This window comes from Citrus clementina, unplaced genomic scaffold (assembly GCF_000493195.1).
Source record: "Citrus clementina cultivar Clemenules unplaced genomic scaffold, Citrus_clementina_v1.0 scaffold_4, whole genome shotgun sequence".
NCBI lineage: Eukaryota > Viridiplantae > Streptophyta > Magnoliopsida > Sapindales > Rutaceae > Citrus > Citrus x clementina.
In genome coordinates this window covers 396,736-415,836 of record NW_006262274.1, presented here as the reverse complement: position 1 = coordinate 415,836, position 19,101 = coordinate 396,736, and the positions used below count along the sequence as shown (strand labels likewise).

Here is a 19,101-nt window from a genome sequence, read left to right as displayed (position 1 = left end):
TTCCTGCCTCCAAAGTACTTATTAAGTAACCTATGCTTTGTTTTATGCTTCGTCAGGAATACTTTTTCGCTATAGCAAAGTCCCGTTACTAGGCACCACTCTTCAATCGATAGCCGTATCAAATGGTCGCCAACTTGAAACCATAACTCATCTTTGTCATTTCCATCGCCATGTGACACTTGCCGAAGCAATATATTGTGCACAATTACGCCACTGAATGGATAGCTCCGACACTGTAGGAAATGCCCAAATATATCGTCTTTGAACAGTTTCAACTGTTGCCTTGTTAATTTTTCCCGGATGGCATTAACAACGACATCTAATTTGCACATACTCGTGATACGCCCAAGGAAGTGATCAACATAAGGTATCTTCATCATTCCCAGTTCTTTAATCGGTCCGGGTGGGTTATGCAATGCTAATTTTGATTTGCTCATTTATCTGGTACAAGATAAAAGTATCACACATTAAAAAATTATGAACAAAAGAAAAAAAAATTAAGGAAACACTACGCACTGCCTCTTGGTGCGACAGGCTTGCGCGAGGGAAGCCAAGCGCGCGCGCGAGCTGCGTGCCTGCGCGCAACTCTCGCGCGCTTGGCTTCCGTCGCGCGAGCCTACGCACAACTTGAGCGCGCTTGGCTTTCGTCGCGCGAGCCTACGCGCAACTCGCTCACGAGAGGGCGCGGCCTCGCGCGCGAGATGGGTGCAATGTGCGCATCTCGCGTGCGACGCAGCGCCTGTCTACGCAAGATCCACACGGCATGCGCGCCTCGCGCGCGCGACATGCGCATGTCGCACGCGAGATGCGCACGGCACGCCCATCTGGCGCGCGCGAGGTGCGCACGCCGCGCGCATCTCGAGTGCGACAGGCGCATGTCGCGCGCGACGCCATGCCCTCGCGCGAGCGAGTTGGCTTCCCCTTCCCTTTCTCTTCTCTTCCCTTTCCCACATGCATGTCACCCACCACCGCCATTAAAACACCACCAACAACAACAACATCCCAAACAACAACAGCAACAACAACCACAAGAAAAACGGCAATAACAACTCACCTAGGGTTTTCAATTTTTTTCTTTAATTTTGGAGATCTCCGAAGATTTTCAACATGATTTAGCTTCTTTCAGCTGCCAACAACTTCCTCCGCTGCCGATCTACGCCGCCGCCGACAATCTATAGAACTTCCGGTGATGAGATTTTGGTGAGAGGGGAAGGAATTTGCTTGAGGGAAACGTGAGAATGAGGAGGATAATTTCGTCCATAATTTGGTAATTTGGCTAATGTTGAAAGAAAAAAATTTGAGGGGTTAAAGTTGAAAAATACCTTATTTTTTTGGCTTGTTTTGTAAATTTCCCTATTTTCAACAGAACGAATGCAATACTTCTTTAAAGTTTATGAGTTATTTTGGAGGCAACGTTGAGAAATTAACTTACCATGAAATAAATGAGGAAGCAAACAGGACCATTGTGAAGCGGCCTGGGTAGGTGCAGCTAAGTATGATCCAATCAAACGAATCAATGTGGTGACTCCTGACCAGTAATTTACATTCTTTGCTGCTGTTGCAATATCTTGGTGAAGTGATTTTGTCAGGTAAGTGATCAGATTTGTTACTATTGCAAAAAAGCTAAGCATCTTACTGAATTCAATCGCTGCACCAAATGTAAATGACATATTTATATCATTTTCTCCTAAACTGATATTGTAAGAGGTAATCATGAGGCACATTATGTTGGGATATATTAGTAATTTTAAACTTATTTATTTGATTGAATTAAATATCAAATATATGATCACATTTAAATTGAAGATACCATCACACAAGCGCAAACTTGCTTGTAATTTATCAAAGCGCGAGGTTATACTGTCGCAATCAAATAGATTGATTTTATTCTTTGCTGTGATCGAGCTCTACATGCACAAAAAATTTATTATTTATTTAAATAATAACTTATTTCATTGGTGCTTTTTAAAAAATAGCCCAAAGTACCATTTTGTTAATTTATGGTTAGTATACTGAATAATTCATTAAGAGTAAAAAATGATTTTTAAATAAGGATTTACCAACTATTTTTAAAATAAAACTCTCAAGCACAATTAAAAAGCTCTGTCTTTCTGCATAAATTTAAAATTTAGGACAACTTAATGAATAAACAATAATAACACTAAATAATATGTAAAATATATATTTAGCATAAAATATAAAAATATAGATTTTACAAATACTAGAGATTTTTTTTTTAATCTTTTAACTTGTCCTTAACTTTAATGTAGTGAAGATAAATAAGTGAATAATCAATTAGTTATGTTATTCTAGCAAAAGAAAACACATAATCCTTCATTTACTTAAGAATACACACGATAAAGACATAAAAGCACATATTTAAAAATACTATAGAAAATATATATTAGTGTTATTTTTGTTCCATTAATTTATTCTTAAATTTTAATTTTATGCAGAAAGTCAGATGTTATTTAATTGTTCTTAAGATTTTTATTTTAAAATGGTTTGCATTTATTTAGTTGAAAATCTTATTTTGCTCTCAATGAGTTATAGATTAAATTAGTTGTAAATACACATAAGAGTATTTTGGCCTATTGTATCAAACCCCATTGGTGAAAAAGGCTTTGTTCCATATGTTTGTGTGTGTTTTACAAAAAAAACTATAATCAGAAAAATCAATTCTTAATGATAAATTTAATTTCAACTTAGTAGATAAATAAATTATAATTAAGAATTGATAAAATTTAATTTAATTTCCATGCTTGCATCGATTAGTCTTTTTAACTTTATTTCCGTTCAATAGTTTTATGAATACCAATTTTTCTAGATAATCTATTAGAAAGGTTTGAATCTACAGTATTAATTATCCTTGAGGAATATCATTATTGGTTTAATTTTTATAGTAGAAGCAAGAGTTCACGAGTTTAAGTGCATACATTTAATTTAATGGTAAAGAGGGGTGTGCTGCAATATCATTTAAAAAGAAGGGAAAATGACATAGAGACCCCCAATATTTGAATAAGGGACACAGAGACCCCCAACGTTTGAAAAAGAGACACAAAATCCCCTAATGTTTAAAAAAAGACACTCAGACCCCCATTTGTTAACAGAAATTATAATTTTAAAATGCAATTACCATTATACCCTTATAGCATATTAAAAAATAATTGTTCATTGTCCAATTTATTCCGATATTATTAATAAAATTACGAATATAACTTCATTACCCTTTATTGAATATGTTATTTAGTACAATTACGATTTTGTAATTATTGTTGTAACCAGTTTTTTTTTATTTTGTTGATTATATAAGTTTAAATGGAGAATTGTTATTGAGAATTGTTATTTTTATTATATTAGTAATCAATTTAATTTATTTTTATTCTTGAGCAATGGATTAAATTTATTTAGTTGAAGAGAAAATTTGACAAAAATTAAATGGAAAAATTGGATAATGAAGTTATATTCGTAATTTTATTAATAATATAGGAATAAATTGCACAATGAACAATTATTTTTTAATATGCTATAAGGGTATAATGGTAATTGCACTTTAAAATTATAATTTCTGTTAACAAATGGGGGTCTGAGTGTCTTTTTTTAAACATTAGGGGGTTTTGTGTTAATTTTTCAAATATTGGGGGTTTCTGTGTCCCTTATTCAAACATTGGGGGTCTCTATGTCCTTTTCCCTAAAAAGAAAAAAAAATGTATGATGCTAAGGTACTATTTAGTATTGAGATGTTGTATCTTTTAAAGCACAAATATTGTAGAAAAAAATTATAATTATGAGATAAAAATTAATATTATGTAGTAAATATAATTTTTAAATAATATTTTTGAAAAAATTAGTAAAAATATAATAGATTTTTCATTATACAAGTGTAAAATCAAATCAACTTAACTTTCAAATTACATTAGTTAGTGTTTATCAAATACTTTAATATTATAACTCTTAAATTACAGTTGCCCAATCTTAAATTCAAATAGACTATTAAGAGTATTTAAAATTCACAAGTGATTATATTTCTTTGGTGAAACTCATTTTTAAAGTACATATTGTGACATTATATACAAGGCTGGAATTAGGATATGGGCTGGGGACCTTAGCCCTTGGCCACCACAGGTCAAAACAAAATTTAAAAAGGTTAAGGATCTTCATTGAAATTTAACAATTTAGGTAAAATTACTTTGTGACCCCTTTAAGTGATTAAAATGAAGTAAATTAGTCCAAGAGAGCGAGTTTGAGTTTAAAATGATGAAGTAATTCAAAAGCATTCCAACAAAACCCTCAATTATGGAGAAGTTAAAACTAAGAGAATATTTTTTTGATAAATCTTATTAGTATATAAATGAAAAATATTTCAATGATAAAGATTAAAGAGCAAGGCTTTCCATTCTCCCGTTGAAGCTCTAATAGGAACCATTCCTTTATGATCCAGAGACGAATCATGAACCCATTTATCATTCATCTCTGTTACTATTCTACATTTCTTGCTCCATCTTTCCAAGCTCAACCTAACAAGAAACTATAGAAAGATGAAAATCAATGAGAATAATATTCTACAAAACAAAGAAAGTGTTTATGAGTGTTGGCAGCCGATGCTTTGCACTTTGCTTTATGGTAGCTGGCGAGGGCCTAGCCACGTAAATCCATTATTTTATTTGCTCTTGCCTCTTGGTCATCACTTGGGTAAGTACTTGGTGTTTAGGTACTCCGCTAAGTTGATGTGGAGCAAAAAATTGGTGGGCCACAGTTGGGGCAAGAATTGTGAAGAAAAGAGCTGATTCAAATTTATCAACCAAGTAACTTTGTCAGGCTTAGATGGGAAAAAAGAATGTATCAATGCTAGCTCAGCTAGTTTACCATTTTCGAGTTTTTTGTTTTTTTTCATCAGAGGCCAAAAACAAAACCGTCAGAAAGTTAAGTGGATGTATGTCCACAAGTGGGATCAGGCTACGGTACCGTGGCACATCCTTTGTCTTTTATGGCTTTAATATTGTAAATTTTCATATAATCCCCTTTTACTCGTTTTTATTTAAACTTTAATTCATAAATATTAAGGTAATATCTATTACATCCACATGGACATTTTAGTTAGCACCTTATACTATTTATTATTTACAAATTCTTATTATATATTGCACTTATATCACAATATCCCCTCTGTGAACCGAAATACCCATGCCAAACCCACAAACCCGACCCGGATGCTATTTCCATTTCCGGCCACTTCACCGGCCAAGGTTGCTACCAATCGGAAGATCGTGCGATGCCGGTCATCTCCATGCCAATCTTGTCGCCGAAAAGCGTTCGGAAAGCTGCCGATTGAAGCCGTGAAAAGCCGCGGAACCGCCGCTTCAATTCGCCGTGATTTCTCCGATTTCCGGTGATGCTATCACTTGAGTTTTGCTCCCCACGATTCCCTCTGTATTTTCCGACCAATCACAGCCACCGGGGGGAGCCGATTTGCCGTTGATCGGTCATTGAAGGATTCACGGCTTTGGGAGCTCGATCCGGCGCCATCACCACGCGTGAGCGGTCACCACCACCACCGTTGGACTCAGCTCGGCCAAAAGTGTCTAACTCGAGTTTCCCGTCTCCGTCAGTTAAAATCCGGTCACCGTTGGTCGGCATGGGTATTTCGGTAATGTTCACATGGATACAGTTGAAATTAATTTAATATTTGTAAAGTAAAGTTTAAATAGAAAAGAGCGAAAGGGATTGTATGACAATTTGCCACAAAAGACAAAAGGATGTGGCACGGTGCCATTGTGGTACTGCAGGCTGATCCCCACAAGTGATCAGATATATGATTCTCTTGTTGGTTCTTGGCCTGTCGATGGAGTCATGAAGACGTTTTGTTGATAGAACAAGAAAAGGGTAGAAGAATGTAAATGAGAGAAGAGGAGAGAAAATAAAGGAAAAAAAAAATTAATCTCAATTTTATTATTTAATCTGACATGTAATTCATATTTTCTCTTTTTATTTATTTTCCCTTTTCTGTTTTTCTCTCCTCTCATTTCCTTTTATTTTTTCAAACAAAATCGTGCCGCGAAAGACTGATCTGCAGATCCTTAAAGGCACTTCACATCAAAGATAGCTAATGAAGGCACATTGGGTTATCTCAAATCATGCTGCCTGGGGAAGTTAAATGCAACAAAAGATGTTAATGGCTTTTCAATTATAGACTCAATAAATAGTAGGATCTTAATTTTTTGAAATCCCTAATGTTTATTATTTTATCAGTTAGTGGTGGTCAAAGCTCAAAGTAGTTTTTCTAATCTCCTATCTCCTCTAAAATTTGAACGATTAAGCAAATAAAACTGATTTGGAAAAAAGAGCAAAACTCTTGATTATTGACAAAACTAATCGAAACTCCTATAATACTCTAAAATACATCTAAATCCCCGGCCCTGAATGTCAACCTTTTTTGCTGATATTTCTATTTTATTGTTGGTAGCTCTTTGGTCCTAGGAATATAAACACTTTAATTATTTAATTAATTGATAATTGTTTTAATCATAATTAATTGAAAAATTAAATTAAAAATATGGGATAACGTAAGAGATTGCCATAATTTTTCAATTAATTCTATATTTGCTGCTGGTCTCTCTATATGTATGAATACTATTTTTTTTTTTTGGAGAAAAATATATCATTCGCTCAATATATATATATGTGTGTGTGTGTGTGTGAAATATAATTTTTCAATTAGTTCTAAAAAAAATTTCAGAACTAATTAAAAAATTGTTCCAATTCCTTAGATCAATGATGAATAACTTACTTTAATCAATGTCCCCATTTGAAAGAGACGGAATAAATAAAAGGTACAAAAATGATGAATAAGTAATGATAATGAAGAGGGACGCTTAGATCAATGTCTTAATTCAAGCATCCCCTCGGACCCGCATCAATAATACAGTACTAGTCCCAGACCAAATTAAAAATAAATCTATTAACTCTGTTAAACTAGAACCCTACGTTCAGTTTCTTTCAATGCATTTAAAAGAATTAATTAATTATATATATTTTTTATATTAAAAAAATGTGAAAAGAAAAAAAGTAATGCTCATTTGTGCCCCAAATTCAAAAAAATTGCCTTATAACTTTCTACTGATTGGAACAACAAGCTTTCCCTTTAACATTACCGGAAAGACTGGCAACGTTAATCGTGGTGCCTTGAGGAAGGCCGGTTGAGGAAGCTGCTTCCTGTGCAGCAAGTGCTTTTTTGCTTATAATGTGGTAGATATCAAGCAAAATGGTCTGAAATGCTTTCTCCACATTAAGTGCTTCCAACGCAGAGGTCTCAAGGAACGAGAGGCCTTCTTTTTCGGCCAGGATTTGGGCGTCTTCTGCGGCGACTGCTCTTAAATGATTGAGATCAGACTTGTTTCCGGCCATCATGATGACGATGTTGGAGTCTGCGTGGTCCCTCAGCTCCCGAAGCCACCTTGTGACGTTGTCAAATGTTTGTCTTTTGGTAATGTCATAAACCAAAAGTGCCCCTACAGCTCCTCTGTAATAAGCACTTGTGATTGCTCTATACCTTTCTTGGCCAGCCGTATCCCATATTTGTGCCTTCACCGTCTTCCCTTCTACCTGAATTGAATCATATATACCAGCAATATTAAAAACCTTCTACCGCCTATTATATAACCTTTAAGTATTTCTAGCGTTAGGGCTACTTAAAAACGAATTAAAATCGATCAACAATTTAACAATATTTCTATTACTCTTAATTTGGCACCCAAACTTTGAATGAAAAATATGTGTTGTCAAGTTTCTAATTTAAATGTCACATGAGTGGGAATGGAATTGAGTGACCATCATTCTTTTCTATAAAATATGGTTTCTAATCTAAATCAAACATTATATTTTCTCTAAAATTTCATAAAATTAAAAAATCGGTAATAGAAATACAATCAAAATTTATATCAATTACATACAGTTTCCTTCTCTTCCTATACTAAATCAAATTAAACCTTATAAGAATTAGTTAATGTTATACAACGCATTGATATGTAATTCGTCAAGTATACACGAACTAAAGACTTTTCCCTAATATTTTTCTGTTAATTTTTATCATTTACCTCCCACAATTTTTATAATAAATCAAAACTTTCACAGAAAAAAAAAAATTGTCAATAGAGTAAGGGAGTGTTATGAATATCATAGTGGGGATAATTGGTTAAAACCAAGTATATTTAGGGGAAAATGGCAATTTCCCAAAACAACACAGTATGGAACCTTATTATCCAATTTCTAGGAGAGAAAGCAAGTGAGCTAAGATACATCAACGAAAGGGCAATCAAATAGCGTTAATCAAATACCAAAACTACAAAATTAAAAAATTCAGAAAGTAAGGAAAGAAAAACCAAAAAATCAATTACCTGAAGAGTCCTGGTTGCAAATTCAACACCAATGGTGGATTTGGACTCCAAGCAGAACTCATTTCTTGTAAATCTGGAAAGAATATTGGATTTTCCGACGCCTGAATCTCCAATTAATACGATCTTGAAGAGATAATCATACTCATGATCAACTTTGTACGCCATTTTTCACTGATCTCTCCAATGTATCTCCTAAACCTAATAGACCGATCACAATTAACATCTAATAATTATGTGCATTACTAATTAAAAAGAATCACACAATCAAGAAACATTACACAAAACACAAAATGTCAAAAAGTGCTTCCAAGTAGTGCATGTTCTTTCCATTTTTATTTTCTTGAGAAACAAACACGGGGTGAGAGAGAAAGAAGGAAACTCACCATAAACAAGATTGAGGGCAAGACTCCAGATCTATTGATTAGTGAAAAAATTCCAAAGAAAGAGATTCAGGTGGAGAAAAAAGCGAGAGAGAGAGAGAGAGAGAGACCATTGTTTGGGATAGCCATTTGAGAAAAAAAAAAAAAACAGAATAACTCAAGGAAGTGCAATTAAAACGGCTTTTCATGTGGGGTGTAATGAGCCAAACTCGGTATATTTAAATAATATTGTTTCCCTATTCAAAAATGTGATAATTCAACAAAGTTTAAATTTTTCTGGTTGAGTAAAATATATGGAAAGACAATATTCGAAGAAGGGTTATTTGCAATTTTCGTCCTTTGCACCACCTAGGTCATTATAAAATATAAATTTAATATCAATTTGGCTTGTGACACTAAAATATTTACAGATTGAGTTTTGAGAGTAAATGTGACCATTAACATTCAAATTGACTGGTGCAAATGGATGGTTGAATTATTAAAGCAAAAATTCTTTTATCTTTGGATTAGCTTCTAAGGTAAAACCCGTGTACGTTGACTAATTTTTTTATGGTGATGATTATATTCATAATTGACCTGATTTGGCATTTCGAAACAAATAATTGACAACACAGTGTATAATTCGAGAAAATACATTAGAACATCTACGAGCAGTACGTAAAAGTGCAAATTCAGTTGTCTATACCCTATACTGCAATGTTAAAATAACAAAAATAAAAACTCAGTTTTCACTTTCACATTTCAGGCGGACCCAGGACTTATTATTATCCCGGGTTAAATTTTAAAAGCTAAATTTTGAAGCAAATACAAAAGTTTATAAGTAGAAATAAGTATATTAAATAAGGGGAACACTAAGAACTCTATCCCAATAAATATGTACTATAAACAAAAATAATTATAAAAAATAGAAAACAAAAGATAATTTAAATATCAAAACACTATTTTTTTAATTATGGAATCAGGCATTGCAACCTATAATAACATGTAATTATACAAGGATTAAGAAATCAATTAAGAATTCCAAACTAAAATATATTAATTTATGTAATTACAATCAATTAAAAATTACAAGTAAAACTTTTATGTTTAAAATCAAGTACTAAATTACCAGGCTTAATAAATTAAACAATTAAAATTTATTCATCCATTTAAATTATAAAAGTATTATTAGTTAAAAATTTTAATAATAAACTAAACTCAATTCAGTAAAAAGATACTTGGATGCAGTTGTTTCTTTGTCAGGTGCTCTAACTCTTTTTAAGGAACTAATGTCGATAATCCTTCTATCAAAAGCTCCTTAAAATATTCAAATTTTATTTTTTAACTTGTTCTCCTACTTAACGGAACTAAAAAATAAAGTCTGAAAATTCATATAAAAAATTTATGAAAATGTTGATAATTGTTACTATATGTTGTTTTTATAAGTATTTTTAATACTATTGATGATGTTATATTACATTGACATACTTTTTTTTTCAATTAGAAGTTTTTAAAAATAAATTAAAGCAGTAATAAAATTTTAGCTCCCTAATATTTACAATCTATTCAATAAATATATAATTTAATCATTTTATAAATAAGTCACTAATTTCAATTGAAAATAATATAATTGAATTAGGGACATATTTGGAAATAAAATAAAAACTCTATTGTTATATGAAATTGATGAAAACATAAGGGTAATTGAGTTAGGGACATATTTGAATATCAAATAAAAACTCTATTGTTATACTAAATTAATGAAATCATAAGGGCAATTGAATTAGGGACATATATGAAAAAAAAATAAAAATTCTATTATTTTACTAAATTAATAAAAAATAAGGATATATACGATTTTTTCAGGTCCGCCACTGATTACATGTGAAAATATTTACAGTAGAATCTCTATAAATTAATACTAGATAAATTAATAATTTCTAGTATATAATAAATTTTTATTGTCCCGACTTCGCCCAATGAACTAAATTAATAATTTTAATAAAATAATATGATAATACTTTGGTAGAAAAATCTTAAATAACTTTGTTCTCCCATTCAAATAATAAATTAATAATTTATTGAAATTACAAATGTAGTTGACTATGATATTTTAATTACATAAAATATGACTCTATTGTTACTTTTTTATATAAAATATGATTCTATTGTTTACTTGTTTTTTCTTAAATTTAAATCAAGTTGATCTCATCTCTTATTTTTCTTATTGAATGCATAGTTTAATCCATATTCAACATTGGTAAAAGCACATTAGATATTTAGTTATTAAATATATGTTAATTGAATCATAAATAAATATGTAAATAAATAAATTATTAATTTATCAGTTATTTAATATCTCTTTAAATTAATGGATTTTATAAGATCCCAACCCTATTAATTTATAAAAGTTCTACTGTAATTTAGTAAGAATCAATCTACAAATTAGTCGTACAAATAGATTGTAGAAACTGATGTGATTATATCATCTTGATTGGATAAAAACATTATAAGGCTCACATTACTATTTTCATTATATCCAATCAATTTGATAGAAACACGTTGATTTTCTACAAACAAATTTATACAAATAGTTTGTAGATCTATTATTACTTTTAAATATATAAGACTAGGGTCTACATAGCATATTTAACTTTCGACATTATTACTAAGCGAAATAGTTTGAATGTTTTTATTTCTATATTTTTAACCAGGTCGATTCCAAAAGTAAGATATCAAAAGAATAATGAAATGTTCTACGTACTCTTTAATAGTCAAAACATGTGTTTGCTAATCAAATCCCCTTTAAAATTCAAAATCTCAAGAGTTTAGGAATAAGTTTACATTGTGTGCACGTTTGCTGCACAATTTGTACTTGTTTAACATTTAAGATAGTTTTGTTGGAGAATTTGAAGAATAAAACACATATTTTATCAGAGAAAGCTGAAGAACATTACAAGAAGAATTCACACACTCTCACAAATCACTCCTAGCAGCTTTGTTTTGTTTCTTATGCTTTCTTCTTTTTACATTTGATCTATAAACCAAAGGGAAATGAGGTATTTATATATGAAACAAACCAATCATACTATTCATTTATTTAACTACCATATAAATCATCACAATTCATCAAAACCTTCTACTCACCTGCTTCACCAACTACACCAACCTTACCTACCAAACTTACTTCGCCAATCACACAAATCTTACCTACTACAAGAACTTTCTATGAATTGAGCTTGGATTTCTTCATGTTTGATCAATTTTATGATCCAACACCCCCTTTAAACTTGATCATGTGACACCAAGCAAATTTTTAAATTTTACAAAGTCTTTTTGCTTGAACAACTTGGTGAAGATATTAACTGCTTGATCTTGTGATTTCACATACTTGACTTGCACTTCTTTTCTTGTAATATACTCTCTTATGGAATGATAGCGAATATCTATGTGTTTGCTTCGATAATGAAAGACTAGGTTCTTAGATAGGGCAATTGCTGATTTGTTATCAACAAAAATTTCGATTGGCTTTACTTATGGTATACCCAATTCCTTCAACAAATTTCTTAACCAAATTTTATGACAAACACATAAAGTAGCAGCTAAATACTTAGTTTCACAAGTTAAAAGTGTAACAATAGGTTGCTTCTTTAACATCTATGTGAAAGTAGTGTCTCCCATAAAGAACAAAAATCTTGTGGTGCTCTTTCGATCATCTATATCTCCACCTCAATCGTTATTGCTAAATCCAACAAGCTTGTAGTTATTAGAAAATGAGCATAACCAGCCAAAATTAATTGTACCTTTGATGTAGTACATGATTCTTTTTGCGGCTTTAAAATGGGTAGTTTTTGGATTCTTTATGTATCAACTCACAAATCCAATAGAATAAAGGATATCTAGTTCCATGCATGTCAAATAACGTAAGCTTCCGACCAAACTCTTCAAGAATATTGGATCTACATCTTTGCCTTCATCATGTTTGGATAACTTGACTCCATATATTTACTGGTGTGCTTATAAGCTTGCAATCATTCCTCTTAAACTTCTTCAGAATTGCTTTTGCATAGCTATCGTAGGAGATAAATATGCATTTTTCCTTTTGCTTAACTTCAATGCCTAAGTAATACACAATCAACCCAATATCAGTTATCTCAAACTATTTGATCATCACTCTCTTGAACTCTTCAAATAACCTTAGATTACTTCCAGTAAAGATGAGATCATCCACGTGCAGGCACACAACCAAAATATCTTCATCTTTTTCTTTGACAAAGAGAGCATGTTCATATGGGCATTTGTGAAGCCGTTCTCTTGAAAATACTTGTCAATTGTGCTATTCCATGCCCTTGGTGATTGCTTTAACCCATAAAGACCTTTCTTCGATATCATAATTTTTTTTTTTCATGTCCTTTTACCATTTACCCTAATGGTTGTTCGATATAAACTTCTTCTTCAAAGAATCCACTCAAGAAAGCAGACTTCAGATCCATTTGAAAAATCTTCGATTTTTTTTTAGCAACCAAAGAAATAATAAGTCTGATAATTTTAAGTCGGGCTAGAGGAGCAAATACCTCATCATAGTCTATGTTAGTCTTTTGACTATAGCTATTTGCAACTAACCTAGCCTTATGCCTTTCAATTTCTCCTTTCGCATTTCTTTTCGTTTTGTACACCCATTTGACACTGATTGCCTTGTGACCTTTAGAAAGAGTAACAAGTTCCTAAATGTCATTTTTCATGATAACTTTGATTTTTTCATTTATTGTTTTTCTCCACTTTTTGTCTTGTACAGCTTCATAGAATTTCACAGGTTCAAAATCAACAAAGAGACAAAAAAGAGTGAGATTATCAAGCCTCTCAATTATCTCATAGAGATCTTAAAGACTCCTTGTACGTTCTTCAATTCTTTCATTAAGAACGATGGTGGTGAATCTTCACTTGTGGTTGATGCCGGTGAGATACATGGAGCAGCTGGTTCTTGTTGTTCTTTTACTCATTTTATCTGTGTATGATCATCTTCTTCAATAGGAAAGAAGGTGAAATCATTCATACTAGAGCCAAAATCTTATTCTCCTTCTTAATAAAAAATTACATCTCGAATGATCATGATCTTTTTGTTGTTTGGATTGTACAATTTGTATCTTTTGGAATTGTTGTCATAACTGATGAAGATGAACTTCTTACTTTTGTCATCAAGCTTGCCTCTTCTCTCGTCTGGTATATATACGTGGGCAATGCTTCCAAAAACTCTCAAATGGGCGATGTCGGGCTTTCTTTTACTCTATGCTGGTTATAGTGTCTTACCCGACATAGTTCTTGTTGGTGATCGGTTAGATAAATAGACTACACATACAACAGCTTCAACCTAAAATTCTTTCGGTAATCTCTTATTCTTGAGCATGCTTCTTGCCATGTCGAGAATAATTCTATTCTTTTTTTTCTGCAACATCATTTTATCGGGGAGATCTTGGAACTGTTAATGGGCGCCGAATTCACAAAACTCTATGATTTCTTCAGAAGTGAACTCTCTACTTCGATCAAATCTCATGACTTTAATTTGGTGCCCATCTTCTTTTTCCACTGCAGCTTTAAACTTCTTTAAAGTTTCAAAAACTTCTGACTTCTGCTTGAAAAAATATACCCAAGTTTTTTTAAAAAAATCATCAATAAAGAAAATGTAGTAGTTACTTTTGCTAAGGGAGCTTAGCTTGAATGGATTGTACACATCAGTATTTATAACTTCAAGTAGCTTCTGAACTCTTGAGTTCGACTCTTTTGGAAATCTCTTTCTAAATTACTTGCCAATTATACATCTTTCACAAAGTTGATTGAGATGATTGATTGAAGTTGAAATGCCCATATCAAAGATGCCAAATTCAAGTTGGATCTTTGTGACAAATCTTGAGACATTTTGCAACATTATTTTGAATATTTAAAAGAAACATTCTATTTTTTGAAATTATCACTTTTGTAATTAGGTTTCCTCTCTCATCTCTTAAAAAAAGAATATAATCTTTTAAGTGAATATCATAATCTTTTTCTAAGAATTAACCTAAACTAAAGATGTTACTTTTTATATTGGGAACATAGAAAACATTGGAAATGAACTGGTGGTTATCATTTTTTGCAAAAAAAGAATCTTACCTTTGTCATTCACTAATACTTTTAAATCATCTCCAAAAGCAACATTACTATTCATAGATGTATTTAGTTCCACAAATATACTTCTGTTTCCGCTCATGTGATTACAAACACTATGTCAAGATACCATGTATTTTCTTGACCTCCATTAGTATCATTGCATACTAGTAAAAGTGTAATATCTTTACCATTCTTCTCTTCAACATAATTCATTCTTTCATCAATTTTGGTACTTTGAGCTCTACATTATAAAGCATAATGCCCAAACTTTTGACAATTATAGCATTGTGCTTGGGATTTTGTCGTATCTTGATCTTGAATTACCTTTGCCTCGTCTTCTGGTTAAGCTTTCTCTTTTTTCATAATTGAAGTTGTCGTTGTTAAAATTCCAACCTCGTCTATGACAATGACCTCTACCTCGTCCTTGAGCTCTACCTCGGACATAATGCATTCTTTCATTGTCAGAGCTTTCTTCTCTCTTCTTTAAATTGACTTCCATTTTGAGAAGTTGTTCTTCAATTCCTTACTTCTTTTTCAATTTTTCTTCTTAAGCTTGTAACTTTCCTTGAAGTTGCTCGATCGTTATAGCCTTCAAATCTTTTGTTTCCTCAATTGTCAAAACAATATAGTTAAACTTCGAGTCTACTAATCGAAGTATCTTTTCAATGATCCCAACCTCTTTTAACTTCTTATCATTTCTTTTTAATTCATTAGAAACGGTTACAACCTGAGAAAAATAATAAAAAATTAATACAATATAAAACATAAGGGCACAAAATAATGGCATAGAGTGAGTGTAGTTTGTTTAGTAGATTGTTGACATAATGTTTTGCTAGATTTCGCTCTAACTTGCGTTCTCATGAAAAAAAGAAGATATAAAAAATTCAAAATTAGAATTTGAAATGAGAAAACTCAAATTTTGATTGAAAATAGGCTGACTGTTATAGAAAGTTCACTACATATTTATAGTACTCATATTCAACTATACATACTACACTCCATTCAACAATCACACCAACTATGATTGATGCCGTATGAGACATAGGGGCCCAAAACAATGGAATAAAGTAGGTTGTTTGGTGGATTGTAGTTGATGTGTCTGTTGAATGGAGTGTACTAGGTATAGTTGAATATAAGTACTATAAATATGTACTAAACTTTCTCTAATAATCAACCCATCTTCAATCAAAATTTGAGTTTTCTCATTTCAAATTCTAATTGTGAACTTGTTATGCATTATTCTCTTTGTGAACGCAAGTTATAGTGAAATCTAGCAAAACATTGCGTCAGAAATCGAATCGAATGCCTTCATGTGTAATGACTCAAATTCTCATCGTAATTATGTTTGGAGATAAACCTCCTTAACTTGTTTTGATCCTTTGTAAGATATCTCTAACTTCTCCCATGCCTTTTTTGAGGAGGTTACATTAGTAATATGTTCAAAAGCATCTTTATCTAATGATTAAAAGATAAGACATTTTGCTTTGTTCTATTTCTTTTTAAAGTCTTTCAAATTCTCCTTTTGCATTGCAGTTAAAGTTGCTTCAGTTTCTGGTACAGTAAAACTGTTTTCCATGACTTTCCCGTACATCATGTGCACCTAATAGAGCCTTTATTTTAATACTCTAGTTGTTAAACTTGCTTCCCTTCAATTGTGGAACTTAGAATGACATCATGCCGCCATTTGTCGCAATTCAAAAATTGAGTGAGAATTTAGAGATTTTAAATGCACGGATGAACCCGAAACGTCGAAAAACCTTGTTTAGAACTCAGGTCAAACTTTAGTCAATGGTCAATTAAGTCAACAGAGTTGAAATGAATCGTTGACCATTTACCAACGTTGACAGTTGACAGTCAACAGTCAACGTTGGTAAATGGTCAACGATTCATTTCAACTCTGTTGACTTGACATGGATCAAACTCGGTTTGGTTCAACTCAGCTCGGTTGGTTCAACTTGGTTTAATTCGATGAGTCAACTCAATTTCAGGACAACAAATTTTTGATGGCGATTGCGGGCGTGTTCAAACTACGATTGAGCTGATTTTTACGATGCCAGGTTCCTCTTGTTGAGCTCTTCAATTTGATATGCTACACTACTATGTAGAACACCGATTACTAGCTTTGATACCACTTTATTGGAGAATTAATTTGAAAGATAAAACACAAATTTTATTAGAAAATGCTCAAGAACATTATAAGAACAATTCACACTCTCTCACAAATCACTGTTTGAAGCTTTGTTTTGCTTCTTATGCTTTCTTCTTCTTACAATCTATATATATATATATATATATATATATATATATATATATATAAAGCTGAGACTTGAGGAGGTGATGTGGCATCACCATTTCTCATCTTTGTATATTCTCTATTATCTAATAAATAAAGAAATTTTCTTTTAGATTTAGCTTTTCATCTTCTCATAATTAATTTGATTGTTATTACACAATAACAATTATGTAAATATTTTAATGAGGCATATTTTTTAATGAACATCTAAGAGGGAGTGTTATGAATTTATTAAAATAAATGTAGATGTTCATAACATATATCTCTTAGTCTCCTCACTATCTCCCATTAGCAACCTTTAGCTTCCCTATAACTCCCACTATCTCACAAGGAATTATGATCCATAATTTTTCATTAATTTCATGGAGTGATTATGTAACTATAAAAGGAGAGCTCATCTTTTTGTTTTGTACACACACAATTGGAATGAATAAAATCACTCTATAATATATTCTCTCATTTTATTATTTATCTTGCGTTGCTTCTTTATTTGTATTGCTGGCTAATAGCTTTTTTTGTTTTTTATAAGGCTGCCTCATCTTTAAAAAAAAATCAATTCATATTTTTTATCAGTTTCATCAAGTGTAAAGTAAGAAAAAAGGATAATACTAATTTTTTTTTCAAAGCCGCGTGAAGCGCGGTTCTATTTTCTAGTTGATGCATAAAACAAAGGGGGAGGGGTATTTATACATGAAACAAACCAATCACAGCTATTCATTTATTTAACTACCACACAAATCATCACCATTCATAAGAACCTACCACTCACCTACTTCACCAACCACATCAACCTTATCTACCACAAGAAGATTCTATGAATTGGGCTTGAATTTTTTTCATGTTGGATCAAGTTTATGATCCAATAAGTTCATCATCATTTTTTTAAATTTTGCTCAAAAATCTACCAAAAGCAGCTCTTTGATTGCGTCTTTGTATAGCTCTATAGTTGCATATGATGGTCTTGTTTAGTTTATGATATGCTTCTTTTAACACACACATATGTAAGGGTGAATTTTAAGGGAGAACGTGATCTTGTAATTTTTTTTAACTCAAATGTTCTAAATCAAGAATTAAAAACATTTCTTAGGCCTATCAGGTAATTTTTATTTTAATATATAAATGTGATACCTTTTCTTTCAAAATAATAATGATGATGATGATGATAATTTAAAAAAATGTTATAACATCTTTACTTAAGTCAATCAACATCAATAAGTAGAAGCTATTCTTGAACCCCACAAATTTATTAGTTAGCATATTATGTTTAGGTGTGCTCTATGGTATTTGTGGGATACTGTACTCCAATCATGAAACACTAGATGAAACACGCAATGTCAAAAAGTGCTTTCCAGTAGTGCATGTTCTTTCCAATTTTATTTTCTTGAGAAACAATATGATATGGTCATATCTTTTTGTATTTTTTTGTAGATTGATCCTTGCTGAAATAAAATATTGGGAAATTATCAGCCATATACCCTTAAATGACACTAGTATCAAACGTGATACAATAATTTTCAAGTGCATCACTCGTATACCCTAAGTTGACAAAACACTTCTACCATCCATCAATCCGTTATCTGCCGTTTGCGAGCGCTGACATCATAAGGGTAATCTAGTCTTTTTAAAAAACGACATGCCATCCCATTTACCTAGTAAAAAATGACATGTCATATGATATATTTTGATAAAAATGACATGTCATCTCATTTATCGGATAATTGTTAATAATTGCTATAAAAAAAAGCTACTTTACAACCGAATCTACTCCTCCAAAATTTAACCTAAATTATTGAAGATCTACTCATCCAAGCTCAAACTTGAATTTTTTATGGTATAATATGTATAATTGTAAATAATATATTGTTAGTAATTTTTTATGGTATAAGATGAATATTTTTTTATGGATAATTAT

At 31.7% G+C, this 19,101-nt stretch overlaps 1 protein-coding gene across 1 annotated transcript; it reads right to left on the bottom strand.

Moving 5' to 3' along the window:
- Positions 1-7,077: 7,077 nt before the first annotated feature.
- On the bottom strand, positions 7,078-8,870 carry LOC112099223 (ras-related protein Rab11C-like). The gene is made up of 3 exons (XM_024186391.1): positions 8,777-8,870; positions 8,394-8,591; positions 7,078-7,602 (listed from the first exon to the last, which is right to left on the bottom strand). The coding sequence occupies exons 2-3, from the start codon at positions 8,556-8,558 to the stop codon at positions 7,114-7,116; spliced, it is 654 nt and encodes a 217-aa protein (XP_024042159.1). The 5' UTR covers positions 8,559-8,591; positions 8,777-8,870; the 3' UTR covers positions 7,078-7,113.
- Positions 8,871-19,101: the final 10,231 nt, after the last annotated feature.